We start from the raw sequence: 25,401 nt of genomic DNA on the forward strand, positions 1-25,401 counted from the left end.
TTTTTTCTTTTTCCTTTTGGACAGTTTTACTCCGGCTATTTCGGTACCCCAATATACACGCGCCCACGCTGCGCCCCGTGCGCGGCTGGGGTTGAGGGGGGCGTAGCCCCCCGAAACTCTAGTTATATATATTTGGCCGTGGACCCCCATCTGAAAACATTTTGTTCCAGGGACCCCTCAGAAGCAAAGATTGGAGTTAAAAATGTTTGCTTTAAAAATGTATATTCAAAGATTTGCAATAATGTAATGTTCACGATTTTTCGAAAAATAGCAGATCTACAAGCTCATAGTGCGGCCAGTGTGTAGGTCAGTGAAATTCATGAAAACACAGTCACGAACCATTCCCTCACTCAGAAATACTGCTGAGTTTTCAAGGTACTGAGGTTGTTTACACATCTAGTCTTTTTTTTGCACTTTGATGCTTCCTCTTAGATAGGACAGAGTTAGCCTGATTAATAGCAGATATAAAAACAAACAACAAAAAGATCAAGAAGATATTTTCCATGAGGTCATTTCCACGAGGTCAAGTTGGCATGGCAGTTCACTGGCACATAACTAAATATAAATCAAGCTTTAGACGAGAGACACGCGAGACAAGACAGGGGCCGGACCCAAACCCGGGTCCCCGCGCCCACAAGAAGCACACTGTCGGTATGCCACCCGGCTGAGCCACCAGGCAGCGCCAGTTTACACACCAAGTGCTGGAACAGACCATTATAGGAATGTATATCAAAACAAAGCATCACAACCAAGACAGAATTACAAATATTCAAGTTACACTAAAGCTTGTTGTGACACAATGCAGTGAATACATATTCCTGCTTGCAAATACTATCTTGGGCCAGTAGGGGGGAATTGCCATTTTGTTTGTTTGCTTGTTTTCTCCTGCTTTCATTTAGTTGAAGAAGGTAGGTTTGGTTATAGTCTTTTTGTTCCTTAGAGCAGGGTTTGGGAAAGGATTTAGCAGAGAGTTTTGTTTGTTTGTTGTGTTGGCCTGGATTCACCCTGACGTCAAGCTCACTTCATGTCATAGCAATAAATCTCACTTTGTAATCAAACCTTCTTGTTTCATGTTGCACTCTTTTACGCCTAGACTATGGGCGTAACAAGGTGTAAGCGTTAAAAGGTTATACAGCTGATTCAGTTTCAAGTCAACAACAACTAAATTATTTTGCCCCAACCCCTCTATTAGCAGATTCATAACTCAACCTTTAGTATTTCAAGTCGCTTCCCTCTGTCATGGAGGATGGACAGACAGACAGACAGACAGACACACACATTAAACCCATTCAGCCAGCTTGTGTTGAGGTTTCAGGCTATGCCCAACCTGTTTCAGAAAACCTGAAAGGCTGGGACCTGTCATCTGTTATAACATGCATGTAAAGACAGAGGAAACACATTCTATTCTATCTAAGTACTCATGCTATGACAACTGAATTTCCCTTGCGGGATCAATAAAGGCCTATCTATTTATTTATCTATTAATGGAGCTGGTGACAAATGGGCAACAGATAATACACAGTAAAATCCTGTGTTATGAAAGTGTACAAATGGAACGAAATGGACCCGTAACACTGAGGACTTTACTGGTGTAAATTGTTGGGTATTCAGATTACTATGTAGGTGTAGGGCTTTTCACCCCAAATGAAAGTATTAAGCCTAATTTATGGTTTGTTGTACAACCGTGTCGCCAAAAATAAAAAACATAGAATTTTCAGTTGTGCGAGCTACATGGTCATATGAAAATACTTTATGCTGCAGGCATCTGGGGTAAACATCTGGGGTAAAGTTCCGGCCCATTACTGCGGAGAGGAGATGGGGTTCGAATCCTTCACAGCGCCTCCAACTTGGCCGGGCGCTACAATAAAAACTGAGTTTGTGCGTGGGAAGCTGATTGGGGTGGGCGATGTCTGTCGCCGATCTAGCGACTCCAATAGGTTGGTCAGCAGAAGTGGGAAGAATAGCGAGTTTGTTACATCTCCTCCTAACTCACTGTCAGGTGAAAAGAAGCGGCTGGTGATGTCACATATGTTTCAGAGGAGACGCCGCCCATGCACCCCAAGACCTAACAGGGGTCAACAGTGACAGGGTCTAATGTTTAAGGCTTAAACGACAATGCATAAAGTATAAATCTCTTTGAATAATGGTGTGAGCATATGGTTTGTAACACCTTATCTCTAAGCACTTCAGACAGGCTCTTAACACCTCTCGTCCGAGGCTCCTTCCTCCCAGAAGGCCTTTCAAATTACAAAGTACATTTCGCATTGCTGTATTGGAATTTAGAACATAGGGCCTAATCAGAAATGTTGCAAAATTATTTTATTTTTTTGAACATATAGCAGATCTATAAGCTCACAATGCGGCTGGCTATTTTCTAAATATGTGAAATAGGGCTTAAGTGGTTAGTTCATAATATGTTTTTATAAGTTTGGGTCCCCAGAGTCCCTTCCTAGAAATGTAGTGGAGTCAAAACGTACAATATTTATATTTGAAGAATAGAAATGTCACTTTCTATGTAGCGAAGTGAAAGTCATGTGCTTGCAAAAACAACAACAACAACAACAACCAAATGCTCCAAAAATGTACTTAGGTACAGTACTCAAGTACTGTGAATGTACTTAGTTACTGTCCACCACTGCTGCCTACTGACCTGCTTTTCCACATGACTCTCAGTACTATAATCCTAGCTAACAGGCACAGCTGTGGAACCAAAATAGCCCTGCAGCCATCGCATGCTATTGGGTCAGCCAAATATTTCTCACCACTATTACTCAGCACCTCTGTGTCCTAACGGACATGTCACATAGCCTAGTGCACGGTCTGTTGACCCAGACACTATGATAAGATGGGGTTTCAAGTGGCTTTCTCTCTGCTGTGGTACTACTGATTGATTTGACGTTCTGAAATTGGGTGACCCACATATTAGACGTAAAAATTATAATAACGCTTGTCAGTTAACATGAATGTTAATTTAAGAATTTACATTGTCTCTGTTATCTGTTTTTAGTGCCCCTCCCCCAAACAAAACTTTAACCGTCTGCTAAAGCTGAAAAACATGCAAACTCAACTCTCACTGCGAGAACAACCTTGTATTAATACATAACATTGCTTTTCTTTTCCTTGAATACATAATAAAATAACTATCAAAGTTATTATTTTTAAACAACTTTAAACATGACATTTTTGAGAGGTTCGATATAACTTTATAAGATTTAAGATTCGATATAACTTTATACTAACATGACTATTCAAAAAAGGTTGAAATGCAGTGAGATTAACTAAAATGAGTTCAACCTTCTTGGAAGTTGTTTTTTTTAGAGGGAAAAGAAATTGCAATGTGGGATTCTATCACAGGATTACAGATTTACATGTTGCATGACTGAAATGAGCAGATGTACAACATCTGGTCTGGATTCATAATTTATCACTGATGTCTGTAACATTCATTACACAGCTCATTTGAAAGAAAAGAGTGATTCATGCACGGACAAACGAAATGATACCGTACATGCAGGAACATGTATCTGTAAAGGTGTTCCTCTAATTCCCTGGGCAGATGAATCGCTACAGTAAGTGATTTAAATTCCTACGTCAACCAAAAGCAACCTGTTCTTGGCAGAGTGTATGAGAGAATTAGCCCAAGTCGTGTTAAATGTGTTCTGTCTGTTCTGACAGCCTGTAGTAATATCTATGATTGTTTACATGCTGGGTCTAAACCTGAAAACTGCTGTTATCATTGCCAACAGCTCTAAAATTGATTATTTATTTAAGATGAAAATGGTTCATTAGATCTTCATTTATTATTACCAACACAGAAACTATGCATTAAATCTGCACTGTGTACAGTCAAAACATAGTTACCATATCAACAAAGATTATATTATATGGTTTAAGACAAACAGAACATTATTATTTCCTATATAGTAAATCTAAACCCCATTTAGAGAAGTGTCATAAATAGGTTCTTACCTTCATTAGATGTTGGTTTATCCATTTTGTAAATGTCTTTTTCTGAACTCTGTCTCTTTCATCTGAGAAAATAAGAAGAGAAAGACGGTAATGAAGCACCATGGAGTGTTAATGAAAGAAGCGTTTGGGTTAAATTATTATATTGTTGCTGTCGGGCAGAACCCCCATATTGCAACTATTAATGTTTGTCCTACTTCATCATACAAGACAGTAATGCACAAAAGTAGTGAAAATAGCAGATGTGCAAGCTCACAATGCATAGCAACGCGACGTGTTGTGAGCTTGTAGATCGGCTATTTTCACTACTTTAAACTGTTTTCAATAGATTTTGGGCATACAAGGTTTCCACCTGACAGCAACGATATGAAGTTGACATCAGACCAGCACCTGAACGAATGAATCGCATTTCAGCTTTATAATTTTGTAACTGTCTTTCACAGCTTTAGCAAAACTGATCCTCATGTGTACTTCATATAAAGAACAGATGAAACAAGAGTTCACTGCAAATAGCATACACTGCAGCTCCTGTTTGGAGAAACTGTCATCCACCTCCATAAAAACACTTTATGTTTCCTAGAGTTATAGTGTCAGTGTGTGTCATTTAACCCATTAAGACCTGGATCTGTGTCATTTTTAGATTTGAGTGCCGCGCTACGAGCTTGTATATCTGCTATTTTTGAAAATTCGTGAAAATGTGTGCAAATCTTTGAATATATATATTTTTTAAGCAAACATATTTAACTAAAATCCTTGCTTCTGGGGGTCCCTGGAAGAAAATATTTTGATGGGGGTCCGCGGCCAAATACATATAATTTTGGGGGTCCTTGACATGGAAAAGATTGAGCACCACTGATATAGAAACATATGTTTTTCAGAATACTGTTGAGATTTAGGAGACATGTAGAATCGGCTTCAGGTCTCAATGGGTTAAAAGTAAAAGCATCTATAATTTTACTGAGTGCCAGTGATTGAAAAGATGGATAGTTATTTCCATGAGGTCAAGTTGGCAGGGCTCTTTACTGCATAGTGCTGACCACAGTATTTTTGTGTTTCTCATATCCATGACAACCAGACCGCCCGCTTCCGAGCAACCAGTGACGTACATGGTATATGAATGGTTATATTATACCTTAGTATTACAGGGGGAACTTGAATCTCTCACATAAGTCGCTTTTGATAGATTAGCAGTAAAGCATTTAGCAGTCCTGCCTCGTTATCTCAAAGCTATCGATCTCCTTTCTCCTGTTCCCAGGTTGGACAGAGAATGGCAAAGCAGGATTAAGTCCTGCTTCGCGAGGAGAATATATCCTCAAGCACAAAGTCAATCCCATCCATAACAACATGCTCTCAAGATCACGTTCAGCGCCGTTGCTAATCACAGCAGCCACTATGGCAGCATGGAACGAAATGAGCGTTTACTTAGACTTTGGAACCAGGCTGACAAATACTACAACCGATAACCTCATTCCCTTTAACACAGAACAACAACTCCTTTTTGGTTCTTTCAGAAACGCATGCTAGTAAAGAAGCACAACCATGACTTGGTTCTCTGTGCTGCTGAAAGAGAAATACTACTGACCCATGCAGCACATCAGAGTTACCAGGTGAGCCCTGTGCTCCATCTCGCTCTTAAGCAGGTGCAACATGTCCGTTACTCGCTCCTGAGGGCTCCTGAGAGGTGGAGAGGGTACCTCGTGGTCCAGGCAGAGAGATGACATGTGGATAAGCTACTATACCGCACCGACTGAGGAGGCAGAAACTGACAGCCAGCCTGCCTGCCTGCCTCCCTCTACGACAACCGTGACTCCCTTTCTCCCGAACCACACAGAACGAGTCTTGTCAAGTTTTCCGTGGTTACTGAGTATTTTCATTTTCCTCACTGTTCAAAGTTTACCTCAGGGCACTGCAATGCTTCCCCAGGGCCAGAGAACGTTATAAAGCCTCCTCTGAATAGAAGCGACGTTCCGTCATAATATGTTTTATTAACATTTGTCTATCTGGCAGAGGATAAGTCAGTGTGTTTAACCAGTAGGTTGGTCTTCAAGTATTTCCTCAAAAGCAAAAAATGAATATCATTGATGTCCAAGCATTTGATTACGGAAATATCAATTACATCTTGATCAACTGAACGTGTTCAGCCACAGGCACATTCTCCAAGTATTCAGACAATCATCTCTTCTATTGTGTAGCTGCCAATCCTGATCACAATGTTCAGCCGAGATTCTGGAAACACATTCATTCAGACAAATACAATCAACACCACCAAAACAATAACAAACTTCATGATGCAACATGCCAAACAGGTTTAGTGATGTCTTCACTCCAGGCTCTCGTTCTTTTGTGGTGTAGTTTGTTTTAGAGGTAACATTACTCTATAAATGTAACCACTTAAGCAAAACATGTATATTTGTTGTATGACTAATAGTGGAAATAGCTAATCTACTTTCTCAAACATTTTGCCCATAATTTCATGCCCCAAAATAGGCATGGCAGGTTGAAAGGGGTTCAAATATCTACTATTTCTAATACATACTCACACTGACATCCTTCCTGAACATACATGTCTTGAATGATCCTAAAACATACAACACACAGACATTTCCAGTATAATCAGGGCACCTCAAATGTCCTCTTATTATATTCCCTAAAGATTCTTCCATTTGAACAATCTAAAAATAGTGCATGTGCTAAAACCTGCTGAGGATTCTAAACTAGGTTGGACAATTAATTATATGATATAGTGCAGTGGTTCTCAACCTTTTCAGGCCGCGACCTTTTCAGGCCGCGATAATCAAATTTGAACTGGGGACCCCCCAAAATAATAATATTTGAACTGGGGACCCCCCACCCTGACAAGCACTTGGAATTGTAGGAGTTGAGGCATTACATTTGGTTTGACTCGGTTCCACAGATAAATATTGTGAACATAACAGATCTACAGCTATTTTCAAATTTGTTTTGACAATTTGGCCAATGTTTGACCAGTTTTAGTATACTTTGTTGACTACTTTAGATGCAGTAATGGTCTTTTTTGAGGTATTAAAAAGGTCTTAAAAGTCCTTAAATTGTCACTTCAATTTGGGACCCCCCAAAAATTATGTGGGGACCCCCCTGGGGGTCCAGACCCACAGGTTGAGAACAAGCCCCCAGAACCCAGTGGTTGCATTGAAGCGCATTGGACATGCTGGCCATTCATAGGTACTGCAGCTCAAAACGTCTGGGGCCACTGTACATGAACAAGCTAAAACGGTTTCGACCAATGGGCTCGACTCACGAGCTTGCGCACAAGCTTGCGCACGGGGCTGCACACGGGGCTGCGCACCGAGGTGGCGCAAAACGCGTCACAGATGTGACACAAAACGTGTCATAGTGGCCCAAAATAGCTGATCACAACGTGACGCGTTGCACTGCAACGTGTAGAGAGCTTATAGATGTGCTGTTTTTGAATTATTTATTTATGTTGTTTTGTTTAGTTTTTTCAAAATTCTTGCATAATGACATGGCAAGAATAGGGATGCCCAAGTGGTTAATGAGTACGATGTAATAGTAGACTCAGCCACAGTAATGCTGTCTCACTCTGTCAAAGCATCTATCCATCCCTGAGACACCACACCCATCTCCTCTGAATCACAGCACTACACGTCAGTCTGCACTAAATGGACAGCTGGCGTAGCGCTACGGGCACCAATGCACTCCAATGTAGCCTTTGCTGCATATTTCTCCCCATCTCTCTCTCCCCATGTCCTGTCTGTCTCTACCGAAAACTATAAATGAAGCCCCCAAAAATATCTTTAAAAGAAAAGAAATTAAATGTTTGTATGGCCAAGTCCTATGTGCGATTTGTGAAACAGTATGAAAGGAGCCGCCCCCCCACACACACTAGCACTGATTCCTAAACAACACAATATGTAACATTATGACGTTCTAGCAATATTGTTCCTGCCGTTCTACTGTACATACTGGCAACCAGGTGAAGAAATCACAGATTGAGGCTTTAAACCTTTGCTTTTATATGAAATATCCGAGACTATTAAGATTTCATGGAAGATGCTTCTGAACATATTGCTAGTTTGACCACTTCAAATGCTCTAATCTTGAAATAAATCACTGAAAATAGGCTATTTTCGTTGCGCAACATGCTTCCATAGAAGACATGCTGGCTTCTATGGAATCCAAATGACTGAAATCAGTCGTGGCGACTGAGAACTTTAATCTGTGAGCTTGTAATGCCCACATCCAGGGTTCTGCCTTGCATAATACATAAGTCTGCCCTGAGGCACTTGTTAGAATATAGATTGGCTGTCGCTACTCCACAATGGGGTGTGTTCTGAAATTTTACACCATCTGGCAACCTTTTTTAACAGAGGATGAATGCTGATGACATTAATGACCCATAATACTGACCCCACTGTATTTGTTATTGCATTATTAATATTTTTTGTGTATTTTCATTTTTTACTTAATTTAATGACACATATTCTACTGTGTATACTTAACTTCTTTGACTTGTTTTTATCCTTGTTTTACATTTTCTTTCAAGTGTGTCTTATTCGTTCGTATAGTCTTTTTTTTGTTAATGGTACAACAAGATAACAGGGTTGTGGCTCTTTCGGAGTGGGAACTTTGGGGGGTGGGAGGGGTAACATGCACTGTTTTTGTATGCTTTTGTCTTATTGACCTGTATGTGAATTGGAAAATACCAATAAAGAAACCTTGAACAAAAAAAAAAGAATATAGATTGTCTGAAGGAGCATTCCTGGAAACACCCCAGGTCAATGCAAAGGACAGCCTCTATCATCGACCGCTGATCAGCAGTTAACTCACTGAGGCTGAATGAGATAGGACACTGCTGATAATGTGAACAATCTCAGATCAACATCTCTCAATGTTAGATGATTATGAAAAGTGCTTTTTTCATGATTATTTTACAGTTATTTCAAACCCGGACCCAATTTCTAGAACAGGGGTTCTCAAACTTTTTTATGCCAAGGACCCCAAATTGATATATATTTGGCCGCGGAACCCCCATCTGAAAAGGTCTTGTGCCAGGGACCCCCAGAAGAGAATATTTATGTAAAAACAAAACAAAAAATATTCCAAACATATACGATATTCTTTCAAATATTTTCAAAAATAGCAGATGTGCAAGCTCACAGCACGGCACAAAGTGACGCGCTGTGAGCTTGTAGATCGGCTATTTTTTAATAGCCAACATATAAATAGATAAAGTGGTTATTGTGACGCTATATTAATTAATTTAGCTGGGGACCCCCTGGTACCCCCCCCCCCAGGACCCCTGGGGGTCCCTGAACCCCACTTTGAAAACCAATGTTCTAGAACACAATTCTAGTAACCATAAGGTACATTTTTAAAGTCTCAGTTAAATCAAGACTAAGGATTTATTGATTGATTGATTGATTGATTGATTGAGTGTGCAGTTAAAGAAGAGAAATTAACTCAAGCTGCAACTGCATTCAAATGGTGAGATACCTTGACTACATTTCCCCACAAATTAAGGTGATCTTAAGAGTATGGTGCCCCCTTGAGGAGGTTACAAGAAGTTGGCAATAACCAGATATGTTTACATTAGACATGGAATATTTACATGATACTAAAATATATGAACTGTAAAAACGTTAAGTAAACACAATTTTTGAGAGTTATAACACTCATTTGCTAGTAAGCTTGTGAACATCCGTTCCTAACACTTTACAGAACACTTAGCAGCCATATAACAATAAAATGATGTCATATCAAATATGACTATCAGCTGATATGATAGTGCCCAACACCTCACTGTAATCGCTTTTGCACATCACATTACAACCAATAAATGATAACACTTGGACTTTCATGCCCTTTGGTCACATGACTTCTGATCAGATCCTCTTGCCTTATTACATCATGAATTTAACCTTGTTCTCACACATACTGTATATATGTCACACATACACAGTATGGCACACACATTACTCTGGTTACAGCAGTCCAACTTGATTGATTCTGCGCTCTCAAAGACATTGTTCCAAAATCAACAATACAGCCATCTTTAATACCTTCATTGTAATAGTCTATGATGTAGAAAATACACAAACAGATAGTTCTGGTGTTGTGCCCAAAATACACCTCTTTAAAATTAGGTTCATAACAACTTTGGGTAACAATCTATGAAGCCAAACATCTAAAATGGATTATAACGCAGGCATAAATGCATCATATTGCCTTGCAACAATATAAGCCATCATAATGCCTCATTTCTTAAGGCATTATAAGTTTGGCTATAATATCTCATGAGTGTACCACAATTGTTCATAATCGCTACTCATTTTGCATGAAATCCTACACATCCATGGATTATGACAGATGTACACACACACACACACACACACACACACACACACACACACACACACACACACACACACACACACACACACACACACACACACACACACACACACACACACACACACACACACACACACACACACACACACACACACACACACACACACACACACACACACAGCAAAATAGCTGACTTTGACAATAAATGTGTTCATGTGTAGGCTAATATAAGAGGCTAACCCCAACATGTATAAATGTTCTTATGGGTCAAGAGGGAAGTGTATAATTGTATAGTATCTTGTATGCACAAAATTATAATACTCTCTAACTGAGAGTTAATTAGTTTTTACGGTCATGACTCGTGGGGCAAGTTACCAATGTTACCCATAGGTCACTTTTGAGATCATGAGCAGCAGGGGAGCAGCCAAGAAGCTTGGATTATTGAACTTCTACCACAGTATATACACGTATATTTTTTTTTTTAATAATCTATCAGATTATCAGTTCTACCGCAAACACAAAATCATGTTCTGTAAGTGAAGAATAACGTGTTGTATCCATAGACTGTATAAATGAGATGGACAAACCCCCTCCGCTGCTTTCTACAGACCGAAAATGAATCCTTTGCTGCAGACTGTGGGTCCGCCATCTTTCACTACGCGTCAGAATGAGTTCAGACCATTATTGGTTGGGTAACTTGTCAATCAAGAGCGGGGGGCGGGGAATGAATGCTATTGGTTGTGTAGCGTGTCAATCAAATCATCCCGCCCCTCCTAGAGAATAGCCTACTTTATCGTCAATTTTATAATAAATAGAACCATAATTTAGCAAAACGCATATCCTGATGATTGAAAGGAGACTTTAAACTAGCGACTGGAAGCATATAGAATTTATGACAATTTTTATTACAGTAAGAAAATCGAGTCTGAAAGTTGGTAAAAACCCATCGGCTTGCGTTAAAATAAATTCTTTCTGAACTCACAGGTCGGCACGGGTGAAACAGCGCCTCTCGCTGGACATTTACTAAACATCCGGGTTGGCCTCATAGTAAATATCTCAGCCTTGCCCCTTGGTTGTATCCAACACTATGTAGCTTAAATAAAGACATGAAGGCGAGTGAAATAAAACACAATAATTAACTAAATTCTTCCTATTATCCTTTGCAAGCGGAAAACTCACAGGCAACACATTAGGTTGTTAGCTCAATTAATTGTAGGCAATGCCAAAAACCAAAACCAATCCAAAATGTTTTAATGCGATTTAAGTTATGACCTTTGCTGTCTTGCAGATACAATTACATGGAAAGACATATGATCCTGTATTGTAATCGCATCCACACCACAGCCTCCATGCCAAACTTCAAATAATACCCCGGGCCATACAGTATTACACGAGACAAGAGATACATGCAGAGCAAGTCTGATCAAATAAATATTGGTGGAGCAACCTCCCTCAATATAATTACTGGAAAAGCGGGCGTTGGAACCAGACCTCAGAGAGTCTGAAATATTACTGCTAAAGGAGAGAGATCATATTATCCCTATGCTTTTTATCCCTATACAGTAGATGTGTATACAGTACATAACAGAAAAACGTTCTACATCTAGACACGAGGGACAAATCTCTCTTCATGAAGTCACTAACTAATAAATCCTTTGTCTCTGATAGTGTAACTGAGACCAGTGTTAATATGCAGGGGTATTTTGTGGTGGACATTAATGAATTTCCTGGTCCCTGATAGTACCACAATTAAGAAATGTTACTAAGGGTGGGTTACTTATTTTTTGCTAATCATTTTCTTTTCTTTACTTTTGTGTTGTTTTTAAGTTGTTTATGTATGTATATCTTGTTTTTGTTTCATTTTTATTCATGATTTATCTACAGTATGTGTACTGCCATAATTGTATTGCTGATATGATAAATAAAAACAATTGATAACAAAAAAAGAAATGTTACTAATATAAATGGTTGAATTTGGGGCCTTGCTTCTCCTGTTTCTTGCTTTGGGTTTGAGCTATTAAAAATACTGATTGAACAGCAGTAAGTCACAAAAAATGTAATGCTCTGACCTCGGTTTTAGGGTGAATTTTAGTTGTTAGTTTAAGCAATCAGATGGTGTTTTCTTAGACGAAGCAACGGTCCACCCAGGGTTACTTGATTGGCTTTTAAACGTGTAACCATACAAGCAGTAAAATGCTGAGTGTACAACTAGACCCTTTCGGTCCATTTGCACACTCTCAGAGTTAAATTATCACTAACTAGAGTTTCGGGGGGCTACGCCCCCCTCAACCCCAGCCGCGCACGGGGCGTTGCGTTTGTTGGTCCCTCCGTGTCCCTGTGTCTGTATCCGTGTAGCTGCAGCACAGAGTGGGCAGTATAGATGGGGATTATGGCTGTTAGAGGCATGTACGCGCACGGGGCCCGCGTGGGCGTGTGTATATGGGGGTAGACAAATTGTCTAAGTAACATTTGCAAAAAGGGAAAAAAAAAAGAAAAAATTGTAAGAAAGTGTAATGTAAAAGTTACAAAATGATGAAAAAAAAGTAGAAGAAATTATATTTTGTATGTTTCGCGGACCACCAGGGGGTCCGCGGACCCCCTGGTGGTCCGGGCGGAAATCGTGGGATTAAAATTTCCAAAAGGAAAAAAAAAAAAAAAAAAAAAAAAATATGAAGGTGGTTGCTTGTTTTTCTGAAAGCTGGCGAATGGCAGCCCTTTCTGCAAGATGGCGGCCGCCTGGTGTTGTTGTGAGTACGTGTATTTGGGGCGGTCCTGCCATTACGTTAGTTACTGTAGTTACATAGTTCTCCAGAAGACACACACAAACATACACCATCTACAATGGACGAACAAAGTGTAATGTAAAAGTTACAAAATGATGAAAAAAAAGTAGAAGAAATTATATTTTGTATGTTTCGCGGACCACCAGGGGGTCCGCGGACCCCCTGGTGGTCCGGGCGGAAATCGTGGGATTAAAATTTCCAAAAGGAAAAAAAAAAAAAAAAAAAAAAAAATATGAAGGTGGTTGCTTGTTTTTCTGAAAGCTGGCGAATGGCAGCCCTTTCTGCAAGATGGCGGCCGCCTGGTGTTGTTGTGAGTACGTGTATTTGGGGCGGTCCTGCCATTACGTTAGTTACTGTAGTTACATAGTTCTCCAGAAGACACACACAAACATACACCATCTACAATGGACGAACTGAGCAGCAATATAGACATTCACCACACGAACGTGCATTGTTGACAAAGTGATTGCACAGCCGCTGCAGGCATGACAACCAGGTTAGCGTTAGCGACATGGCAGCTATCACAGCGCCCTGTCCGTCGTGCTGCAACTGCCTGTGATGGCTACAGCAGTAACAGCAAGCTGTCTGCGATGCCATTGTCTGGAGACTGCTGTTAGCGTGACACGACCAATGAGAGTGAGCGCTGTAGTTGTTGCTAAGATACGGTGGCGTCTCTGGCCCATAGCTTGTAGATCTCTCACACATGATTGGCGTAGGCTGCGTTGCCAGGTCTGACTTTGTGTGTAAGCAATGGTCGGCTTATTTTTGCGCGCCTTTGGGCTCGTTTGCATTGTGCGCACGGCAGCGCTTGTTTAGCGTACGTCAGCGCGACGTGGCAACGGACGTGGCAACGTGAAAGGTGATTGGCTGGTGAAAAGAAACACCCGACGTTACACCAGAAATGGTGCCTGGAGAAAATGGTGACCAAAAAAAAAGTTTGGAAAAAAAGGAAAAAAACCCCGCAGCGGCTGCCTGCTGTTGTGGTGATGAGGTGGTGCGCACGGTAAACGGTACGAAGCTGCCTCCCCTTCCGTTTTGTCCGACATTTGGTGAGTAGAATTAATTATGTTGCGCGGTGGAGAAGGTGTAGTGAAGAGTGAGATGTCCCCTACGCGAGGCGTAAATTCAGTGCGGCCGGCGTGGCGAGTCAGTAGGCGACATGTGGTCTGGCGGTGCGTTGTTTATCCGATAACAGAGCTGTGGGGTGTCATCACCGAGGGTGCGGAAGTTGCTCGCCATTTATATAGTTAGATGGTTTTGCAGTGCAGCGCTTGACCTCTGACATTAATGGGTAGATGTTTGCAGGATCACATAAACTCATTAACTTCTTCTCAGGTTTCTCTTGATGTTCTTCACGTTTACAACCTACACCACAAAAAAACGAATTAGTCAAAGAAAGACTTCTTGCACCTGGGTACAGTTGTAACTTTACACTTTGATAAGCAGTTGAATAGGCAGTTATTAAGGGCTTATTGACCATGCAGTATTATACAAAACATGCTGCAGAGAGACCCGTGTGACTGCATACATAGTTATTTCCCTTACAGCAGAAAAGCTAAGAAACTGTATGTCAGTACTCTGAGGATGACCTAGAGAGAGAGTACTCCTGTGTCACTATAGCTTATTTACATTTTTTGTTTTACATGTTTGGGGACGTGGAAGTGGTGCTCGTCTTCCCTTCATAGCCAGAGCTGGTCAAGTGTCCAGCACAGTGTTACAGCAGACAGCTACAGTGTAGTCGAGACACTAATTTGAAGACCTCAGTGTAACACAAGGGTATGGCTGGCTATTAATAGCTACAACCCTAAACCACACTCTCCCTGCAACTGCCCGCCACATAATATCTGTGCCACTTCAGTGCCATCGTCCATTTCGGTACCATTTTGCAGCAATTTTGCTGACCAACATTAATGGAAATGAAAGGACTGTGGCGCAGTTGAATGTATTTTAGTTTGTAATGGCTTCTTAGGAGTCTGGTTCATGGCCTTCCCCTCTTTATTTTCTGAATCTGACTTCATGGTGCCAGGGAAAGCTTGCTGCAGGCCCAACCCCATGGAGGTAATTATTTAAATGCAGTCAAACGGCAGGCAGACATGCAAGAGGTTACACTGGTTCTGCTAAAAAGAACGTTCACTGCTCATAAGCCTGATTTAGAAGCCGTCTAGATATCGTCTGTTTTCGGTGCGGGACACCGGTGTGCAACAAAGTATAAATCAGGCTTTAATCACACACAAGCAGCATTTGGAGTCAGCCACAGAAGCGGAACAATATAAGCCACTAAAGTGTGGTCTCTCATCCCACCACCCTCTCACCAGCTGGGTTAAGTGGGTGAATGGTTAAATGTCACAGGGTGCTTTCCCATAAGCCACTGTATGCCAGGGGAAGTTAGTGACACCCTTTGGCATTCAGCTGTATCAGAATGCCTAAAATATCCTAACAAACAGAAGAGTGGAGAGACATAAATACTGTAAATAAACACATAAAGTCCTTGCAATCAATCAATCATCTTGGCCTCACATCAGAGTCAAAACACATAAATACTGAACGTTCAGGTCAATCACGTGGACTTGTGACACAAGCTTGTTACTGAAAATAGCTCTACTCCCACTTCTAAACCGATGAGTCAAAACCAGCTCAGAAGGTAAAGTCTGTGCATTAACATGATTTTATCACAATTACAAGCCCACGTGTTGGGCAATGTTTGAAGACGTGGGTCATTTATCATTCACCATTGCTCAGCATTTGTTCAACTACTGCAATATTTGTTCGACATTATCCCTGTACCTTATGCCCTTAATACCTGCAAACATAACCACAATGCTTTAGAGTACCATACTTAAAGTGACAATGAACTCTGGTAGGTCCTTGGGTTAGGGTGTGTAGCTACCTGGTCATAATAAAAGTCAAAATATTGTCAATCATCTTTATCCTCTTTATACTTCTCTGGAACAGGTAGCGATTCCATTCACTCTCACTGAAGGGCAAAGAAATCAAAATCAGACATCTCTAACTCCTGTGTGTGAACCAACAATACTCTGATAGAGTACTGTGTTGTGGACAAAACACAATACCATCCAGACCAACTTCTGTCTTGAATGTTCTTATTGTATTCCTTTATTTATGCTTTTAAAAGCCCTTTAATGTCTTTATGCAAGGCACTTTGAATTGCCTTTATGTATGCAACATGCAATACAATTAAATGTAATGCCTTGCCTAATGCCTTGCCTATGACTTATTTTTCATTTGTTGTCAAGTGCTGTTAGCCTACATTTCAGTCACAGTGCTATCATATAACACCAAATTTCATAATGTAAAACAAAGCAGATTCTGCCACTGTATAAAAAGTGTCCTGGAACATTCTTTTTGCCTATTCCATCTAACAGCCTTCATTGGTGATCTCGACATTTTTGTTGTGCAAGAAAATGTCCGTCAAGGATAATATGACATGAATACAGCCATTTCACTTTTCCCAAATTACATACCAGGACATGTTTTATATTGCCCAAATCTGCTTTGTTTGTGTTCCCTGCTAACAAACATTTTATTTTGAGTCCCACTTCACCATACAATGAGAATGAATGGAATGAATCCTCCCAATTTCAATGGAGCACAGAAGCAACACATAAAGATGATAAAAAATATGGACTCAGTCTCAGATCATTGCCAGGTAGCTATACAATTCAAGGTTCTACCAACCATATGAAGGCACACTGTACACCAACATAGACTAGACAGCATCCTACATGAATCAATGATTCAGCCCAAACATATAGCATGTGTTTAATAGCCCCACTGTGAGTGGTAAACAAGAGATCCAGAAAGTGGGAGACGGCGAGGGTGCATTGCTGTCATTCCTTACCAATGACAATAACTGTCACCGTCTTCTACTCGGGGGCAGGGCAGTCTGAGATATGTGTTGGGGAGCAGCCCAGTCATTGAAACAGGTTACCATTCTTCTCAAGCCTTCAAAGAGCCGTAAGCCTAATTTATACGTTTCGTAAAGAACAGATTTTCAACTGAAAAAGAAACGTGTTGCGGCGCAACACGGTCATGCGACAAACCATGCAGTAAATTACAGTAACTATGCATTAGATTAGAACAGGCCCAAAGCACAGTACTTTTAAATGACAAAGAAGCCCACAGTGTCTCTGAATCGGCACACAGATCCCGTCTATAGTTTCTTTTCCCACTAAACGCTACTGATTAATAAGTACTAGTGTGGGTGGGTGTGGATCTGTGCACAATTGTCGGCATTCTCCTACTGTCAACAGCCTGAAGCTCCAGCTAAACTGAACTGTCAGAATAGGTCATGGTTTAACCAAGGGTATGCAGTCAAATTAATTATGCAACTGTATTTGGTCAAATTGAGCAGAGAAATCCTGCCTGCGGCAGTAGATCAGTCCGGTAGGGGCTTGCCTTGGGAATCGGCGGAGGGTGACCGACCGATTCAAATCCAGTATATGGACCACACAGTATGAAGAGTGGACTGGTAGTGGTAGCTGGAGAAATGCCAGTTCACCTTCTGGGCACTGAACTTTGGTGCCCTTGAGCAACTAGGCCTCGAATCTAACTGTCACCGCTACGGGACAGCTCGTCACTCCAACATCTCTACACATTGCATGTCTACTCGTATAGGCCCACTGTGTGTATGTCTATATTTACTATGAGTGTGTGTAAAACAGTAAAGGTAATCTTAAAACAGCATTTAAAGGGATAGTTCACTGAATTTTTCTATCGATTAGTCACCCCATGGAGACTTGAATTCATGGATATTTTTTTGTTTTTGTCGCATTCCTAAGCCAATAATTTGATGACCAGCGGACCAGTAGGCAGCGGTTCCGGTAGGAGACACAAAGGAGACTCTTTGTGTCTCCTACCGGAACCGCTGCCGGTCATCCAAAGTCATTTTAATTGGGGGTGAACTACCGGTATCCATTTAACACTGCACAGTGAACATAAGGAGCCAATTCAAATACCTCATGTAGTATACAATAGTAATTATACCTGTATAGTATTATAAACTACTTTGGTGATATCCAAAAAACATAAAATTTGAGTTCTTAATTGCATGGTAAGGATAAAGGATAATTCCTTTTAACAGGTCGTTCATGAAAGTCCTTGCGGTCTTGTTTCCAATGAGAACCTGTGAGCAATTAGGGGTTAAGAGTCTTGCTCAGGGACACATTTCATTTCATCGACACATATGCTGACCTGGCCTGGAATCGAACCTGGGGCAACCAGGGACTCTGGCTCCCTAGGTGGGCTCACTAACCATTCAGCTATGACTAATTTGTATTATTATTATCTCATACATCATTAATGTGTTTTTTCATCATGGCAGGAGAAATACAGCACCCCATTACCGACTGCCTGATTCATCCATCAGCAAACATAAATCAACACAACACATGGTCCCACATGGGGGTGGGGGGGGGGGTGCCACAGTGTGGAGGGGGCACAATATCACGGAAATATCATGATATTGCAGAAGTATCGCAATACTCAACGTAAAATCGGCCAAAGCCTAATTATAAGTAACAATACTGAGATCAGTTTCAAGTTTCAAGGTCCTTGATGATAAACAAATAAAAGATGAAACTGAGACTGGCCTTGAAGTATGAGTTACAGCTCACGCTCGCGCGCACGCACACACGCACGCACGCACGCACGCACGCACGCACGCACACACACACACACACACACACACACACACACACACACACACACACACACACACACACACACACACACACACACACACACACACACACACACACACACACACACACACACACACACACACACACACACACACACACACACACACACACACACACACACACACATTGCCCTCCAAGGGTGCAGTGCAGTCAACAGCTGTCATGGACACATTCAAGACAGCGCATATGAGTATGTGTATACAGTATGTGTATGCAAGCTTGAGGCAGTTGAAATTAGAGTTCTCAAATTCTGCCCGACCGACCCAACATTTTCGGGCCGTGCCGGGCCTAAAATCAATGCCAATTAGTTTGTCGCCGTACGATCTTCCTAGCCCGTGTTATTAAAGACAAACGGGCGACAAAGGCTAAAAGTCAATCGATCGAAATCGGTGAAAGTGGCCGTTTCAAGATGTTTTGGCCATTATCTCTGGAACGGAAGGTCCAATCTGCTCAGTTCAAAGCGTGTTGGATGCGTGACTTTGAGGACTTGGGGGCCTAAAAGTATGGTCATTTTTCGGGCCGGGCCGAGCCTTGGGCCGGCCCAGTAGGGCCCAGTTAAGGCCGGGCCTTAATTTTCAGGCCCGGTGAGAACTCTAGTTGAATCACTCACAATCACTCACTCTCTCACTCTCTCACTCTCTCTCACTCACTGCTGATGCATCATCATGCGATAAAGTAAAACAGCTTTGTCAAGGTTATGTCATATTAATTTACTCTGTTCAACTGTATTCTAGCAATACTTTATTCTGGAAGACGAATTAAGAATAAATCGAGATCACCAATAATAACTATGGGCCCATAGTTGTCACTATTAATACATAATCACCTAATCGCAATTATTTTAGATAATCGCAATTATTTTGCATAGTCGACAGAATCGTAAGAATATTTTCCATGTAGAAGAATGTTCATACATTTTCAAACATTTTCCAAAAATATCAAAAACAGCAGATCTACAAGCTTACAACCCGTAACTTTGTGACGGGTTGTAAGCTTGTACTGTAGATCAGCTATTTCCACAAAAACTAAATTTGGGAAAGTATTATATCAAAAGGTGTAATTTCTTTAAGTTATTTGTCATATCTGCCCTGTGCAATTTGTGATTATGACACCTAAAAAAACAAACAGAATTTAAAGCTGTATTCATACGTCCCAATGTTCAAAGCCAAAAACACAATTAAATTGTTAAGTCGCAATTATTTTGTGACAATTATTCGTCAACTTTAATAATCGTAATTGTGACAGCCCTACCCATAGTCACCAACAACGCTCTCTATTTATTCACCTAAAGAAAATCTTATTTCTTATTAGGAAATGCTAATATCTATGTGCTGTGTGTAACATTTAACCTAACAAATCAGTTAGATGACTGTACATGTGCCATCAAGATAAATCCTCTCTGATGAAGTTACCAAGCACGAGTCACTAATAATTAATCTATTAATGATGATTTCCAGGTACAGTATGCTACCCTGCACTGTGGACTAGTCTATAAATGTGTCACTTGGAACATTGTGTTGTATAAAGACTTACAATATGGCAACAACTAGATAGGGCAGCCAACTCTTAAACACCAATAATGTTAGGCCTTTGCCCTTTTCTATGTGGATGATGACTCACTTGCTGAATACATCACTTTCAGTTTCAGTTATACACCATTATCACACACTGGGCACTGGGCAGTGCACTAATATAAACACTGTTTTGAAAATGACTGCATTCCATATGATGTGATGCAGGGCAGGCACAGCAAAGGGGATTTGTTTGATTGCTGTGCCTTCAGTTCTCATTTGCTAGCCTCCTGAGATGCTGAGGAGAGATTAAATCAATTTTCTACCGCTGCAATGGGAGTATTTCCCAGCATCCTTCTGTACAGAAAGGGTGGTGCCCGGCTGGAGAGAGGCTAAGCATAGAGAGCATTTACCCTCGGGGAGGAGGGGGGAGAGGAGACACATAATATGATCTCATGCAAGCAGGGATATAACCCTGTATGTAAGCAGAGTTCCAGACATGCTAGTCTGCCCATCGCCATAACAACACATAAATAAAAACAGTTGGCCATGCAGTGATCAGGCACCTCGCACTAGTGAACAGCCACTGTACTGTAACAGCATGATAATAAAATACATGGAAGACCAAAGCATGATAAAAAAAAGACATAACAATTAATGAGTTTTGAAAATAGCATAGTGGATAATGTATTATAGAATATTAAGCCAGAGATTTGCTAGTGATGGGAGACTAGACTTCGGTTCTAGATTCTGTTCACTTTAAATGTCTGATACTGTAGCACAAATGACCAATCACATGTTATGTTTAATTGCAAACCACTATATAATTTGAGCTGATTTCAACCATACACATACATACTCCATAGGGTTACAAAGCAAAACGGATACATTTCATCCAAAACCTACATCATCAGGAAATCACACTCCACACAGAGGGAGCTATGGATGTAGGTTCCAAGTGCTGTTAGCCTACATTTCACAGTGCTATCATAGAACACCAAGCAGACACATTAGAGTTGGGAACGGCTCCAACAAGATAGCCTACTAATGCACTGAAATAGCCATTAGAGTTTAGTGATTTTCACTGCAGCAGCTTTAAATTGGCTCTTGAGAAACAGTTTACAACCAAAAGCTTACGCTAACGAATTTCAAAATCATATTTACTTAGTTAACTACATTGTATTTGCTAAACTAAGTTTTAAAAAAACATACAGTTTAGATTGTGTGCCTGATGGGAACCTGGCGTGATATGGTGGTTTAGGGCTGGGTCAGGCTCTATAATTCCCTTGGTGGTTTGAAACGACTGGTGTTGCCATGCCAGCCCAAGCATCCCTATTCTGGGGCTAACATTTGGTGGAAATAGCTGCATCTGCAAGCTCGCATTGTGAACTTGTAGATCGGCTATTTTCGGTGAAGATATGTAGTGTAGCGCAAAAACAGGAGGGCGCTTTGTATAGAGCCCTTGGAAGTCTGGTATAGGGTTTAGTTAAAGGGCAAAAAGTGTCATTTTTTTAAATAATATATTTAAAAGTATTATTAGTGCCAGAATTGAGGGGTGGGGGGTGTATATGCCTGCATTATACTGTATATTCACTGAAAGAGTGGCAGGCAGTACATATTGTAAACAACAGCAAATTATTTTAGGTGAAATTTAAAAACATTGTACCATAATAAAAAAGCTTTAAAAGAATAAAAAAGAATAAGCTAAAGCCATGAGGGTCACCAAAAACTGCAGGGTTCATCCTCCAGGGTGCATTAATGTGCTCAACAGGCAATCCACAGTAATCTTGTTTGCAAGTGGGAATTTTGGCCTAGTCAAGGCACTAGGGGAAAGGCCATGGGGTACTCTGTCATGTTTGTTATTATATCTGTTGCTATTTTTAACAGATACAGGATAGGTGGGCACTAGGGACATCTGGGCACTTCGATGTAAAATTGTCTATTTTGTCCAAAATGTTAAAAATATATATATTTGTATACAGGATGTGAACATGCACGATACATCATTATCAGACTTAATTCTTTCCTTCAACTTCTTGTTTATGCCCCAAAATGACGGGGTCTACATTGTTTTGCAGCAATTTGCAGCAATTGTAGAAATATTACACTTTAATTGTCGAATGTTTAAGCATTTTCTTTTATATTTTGGAAAAACATAGCCAATTTAACACCGAGGTGCCCACTCTTCCTTGGGCTCACCTACCCTGTTACCATTTTAACTTCCTCATTTTAATTATATTTTCTATAAATCATACACTTATGTAGCCTACATATGTTATTATTTCTGCTGCCATTTTAACTGCCTCATTGCATTGCTATTTCTAACCACGCACCTTATGTATATATCATTACCTTATTATGTATATATTTTACACTGCTCATATTGACATTATCTGACCAGTTTCTCAACATTTTTCCTCCTTTAATGAAACTTCAAATCATGGGAGCATGTACGACGAAGAATTTGAGTTGACCCACTTTATTACACTTGTGATGTGACAATAATGAGTTGACTCAGTTGAGTGAGTCAACACAATCAGAAAGGGCTATTCCCCTATGAAGGTGCACAGCAAATTCCATGACAATTAAGCTAACAGTTTTTGAGATACTTTAAATTGATGGGCATACAAACCGACAGACATAAAGACTTATTGGTTACTGGTCTTGCATGCATACCCTGCGTGCACACCAATTGACCAATCATGATCACTGATTCTCAATAGTTTCACGTTGAGAGTATTATAATTTTTTTATGGAGAGCTAGAGTATTACGTTATTTCCAAATGGGGCTATTGAAGTTAAAAGCTGCATGTGAAATTATTGATGTATGTGTAAATGATGTGCCAGCTTCATAGATAATTGGCCACTTGATGTGTTAATATATATGACTGATAAGGGCTTCTAGGGGATGAGTCGTATAGAAGGTCTGTGTGTCTGTGTGTGTGTCCAGACTGTCCACAGTCTTGGAAACCAATGGACTGATCAGCGACACATTTTTTGTGTGTACGCTGCCAGTAGGCCAAGGAAGCAAACCTTGTCCCTATTATGATTTTTTTTATTTTATTTTTTGGTTAATATTTTTCACATTTTGTGAACCATTTGGGCAAGACTGAGGCCATCAGTATGATTTTCATATTAACATTAACATGATGTCAGTCTTGTCAGATATCCACAGGAAAGCCACATCGTAAAAGACCTTGTCTTGTTTATGTTTTTGATTGTCTGCACTGATTCAGATATAACATTTATGAATACAGCTGTAAACATTTATTTTATCTAGTCTTTAAACCCTGCCCCACTCTCCTTAAAAAGTGCTATTGTATATGGTAATGTTTCATGGATAGGGACTTCACCCTCATGGCATCATTTTAAAATCAAATACAGCTTAGATTCTCTCATGGCTGATCGAGGATGCACAGCTTCGCTAACAGACAAAGAATTTATTTTTTAAGGAAGGGAAGCCGACGTCATTTTCTCTATCATGCAATTCCAGCCGGCAGATTCGTCTCACTGGGTGACAGACTCACACCGGAAGTTCGGTGGAATAACATGGGAGCCTATGAGAGCTGGCTGGACAGCTTATGAACAAACACTATTTCTGAACGATTGAGACCTTTATAAAATACTCGGCTCAAGAAAATAAAAGAAGGCCTATCACACATTGTTTTCTGCTGTGTTGCTTTTCGATGTGTACACTGTATATATGTGTTTCTGAACAGCCAAAGTATTGCGAGACTGTCCACCATTTCCTGTCTGCCAACCAAATCTCGCGATACCAGAAACGATACCTGCTGCTGTTTAGATGCCTCAATAAAATGTACTGTGCACATCGAAAAGCAAAGTGATTAGAAAACAACTTGTGATATATCTCCTTTTATATTGCTGAACCGATTATATGACGAAGGTCGCAATCGTTATAATATTTGTTCATGAGCTGGTCCAGCCGGCTTCATTCACTGCAATGTATTTCATCGAACTTCCGGTGCGAGTTTGCTACCCATGAGTGTCATGGCGCATCCCCGGCGTCCAGTACGCCCCTTCCTTATAAAAGCTTCCTTGCTAACAGACACGAAATAACTAAGTTGCAGTAGGTTGCTAAAGTGAGTCAGCCTTAATATAATCTCTCAAAACAGATTCAAAGCTCCGTAGCTGAATCTGTCGGCAACTCCCGTTACAACGTGTAGAGTTTGTAAAAATAATAACAATAATTACACTTACAGTGTATCTCATAGAAAAGACAAAACAAAAACATCATGTAAACACCGTTGACTTGATGATAGCACACAAACAATATCTGGGACTTAGATGCAGCTCACATACACACAGTGAAATAAATCTTCTGTGTTAATTTATCTATTTGTAACTCAGATGGTGAACATTACAATACATGATCAGAGTTAAACTAAACGCTGAGGATTTTATGGTGTTGACACAAAGTGTCTTTTGTACAGTAACAGACAAGCTCCATAGAGAGAGTGTGCTGTGTGTGTGTGTGGGCCACTGGGCCATTCGAATGTGATGAGTGGGCTGTCGACATACAGCCGAGGGGTAGGGCTGGGCACAGCCCAGGAGCATGGACAAAGACAGTGACTGTGCACAAAACACAATGCTGTCTGCTAGCAGCTCCTCATTGCTTTTGATAATTAAGTATGTAAAGGTCAGTTTTGACAATTTAGTATGCCTTTCTTCCGGTATTCCCAGATACAACATTACTCGCAGTGGCGAACGTTTTATATACACAGACCATCATGATTTGATAGCAGGGAGAAACTCAACACAGAACCAACCACACCCTTTCTAGAGGGGAAGAAAAAAGAATATACAAATGATGAGACTGTTCTGGCATCCAGAAGATTAGATATCAAACAACCCCTCCTTTGAGAGAGGTCTGTCCAAGGAGCTACACTATGTGATATTCTATAAGGTTTTTATGCAATTGTATTCCACCCGGGAACTGAGCTTTATTACTGAATTAGTTAATTTTCGGAATATAAAGATATTTGTGGTGTGCATTCTGGTCTCTTGGAGAATTGCAGGCTACAATTGTTTTTAAAGCTGTAACCTTTATGT

At 40.5% G+C, this 25,401-nt stretch overlaps 1 protein-coding gene across 6 annotated transcripts in view; it reads right to left on the reverse strand.

The window, feature by feature from the left end:
• dst (dystonin) overlaps nucleotides 1-25,401 on the reverse strand; it is a 146,955-nt gene that overhangs the window by 113,600 nt on the left and 7,954 nt on the right. For 5 of the 6 annotated variants that reach the window (XM_084076801.1, XM_084076800.1, XM_084076809.1 and 2 more), the window contains one exon: nucleotides 3,970-4,031. In XM_084076801.1, the coding sequence (XP_083932927.1) occupies nucleotides 3,970-4,031 (62 nt within the window). Of the gene's footprint in view, nucleotides 1-3,969; nucleotides 4,032-5,548; nucleotides 5,724-25,401 lie in introns of those variants that run through there. The other variant, XM_084076795.1, reaches the window with a different exon arrangement.

This window comes from Gymnoscopelus microlampas (assembly GCF_963454915.1).
Source record: "Gymnoscopelus microlampas genome assembly, chromosome: 13".
Taxonomy (NCBI): Eukaryota; Metazoa; Chordata; class Actinopteri; order Myctophiformes; family Myctophidae; genus Gymnoscopelus; species Gymnoscopelus microlampas.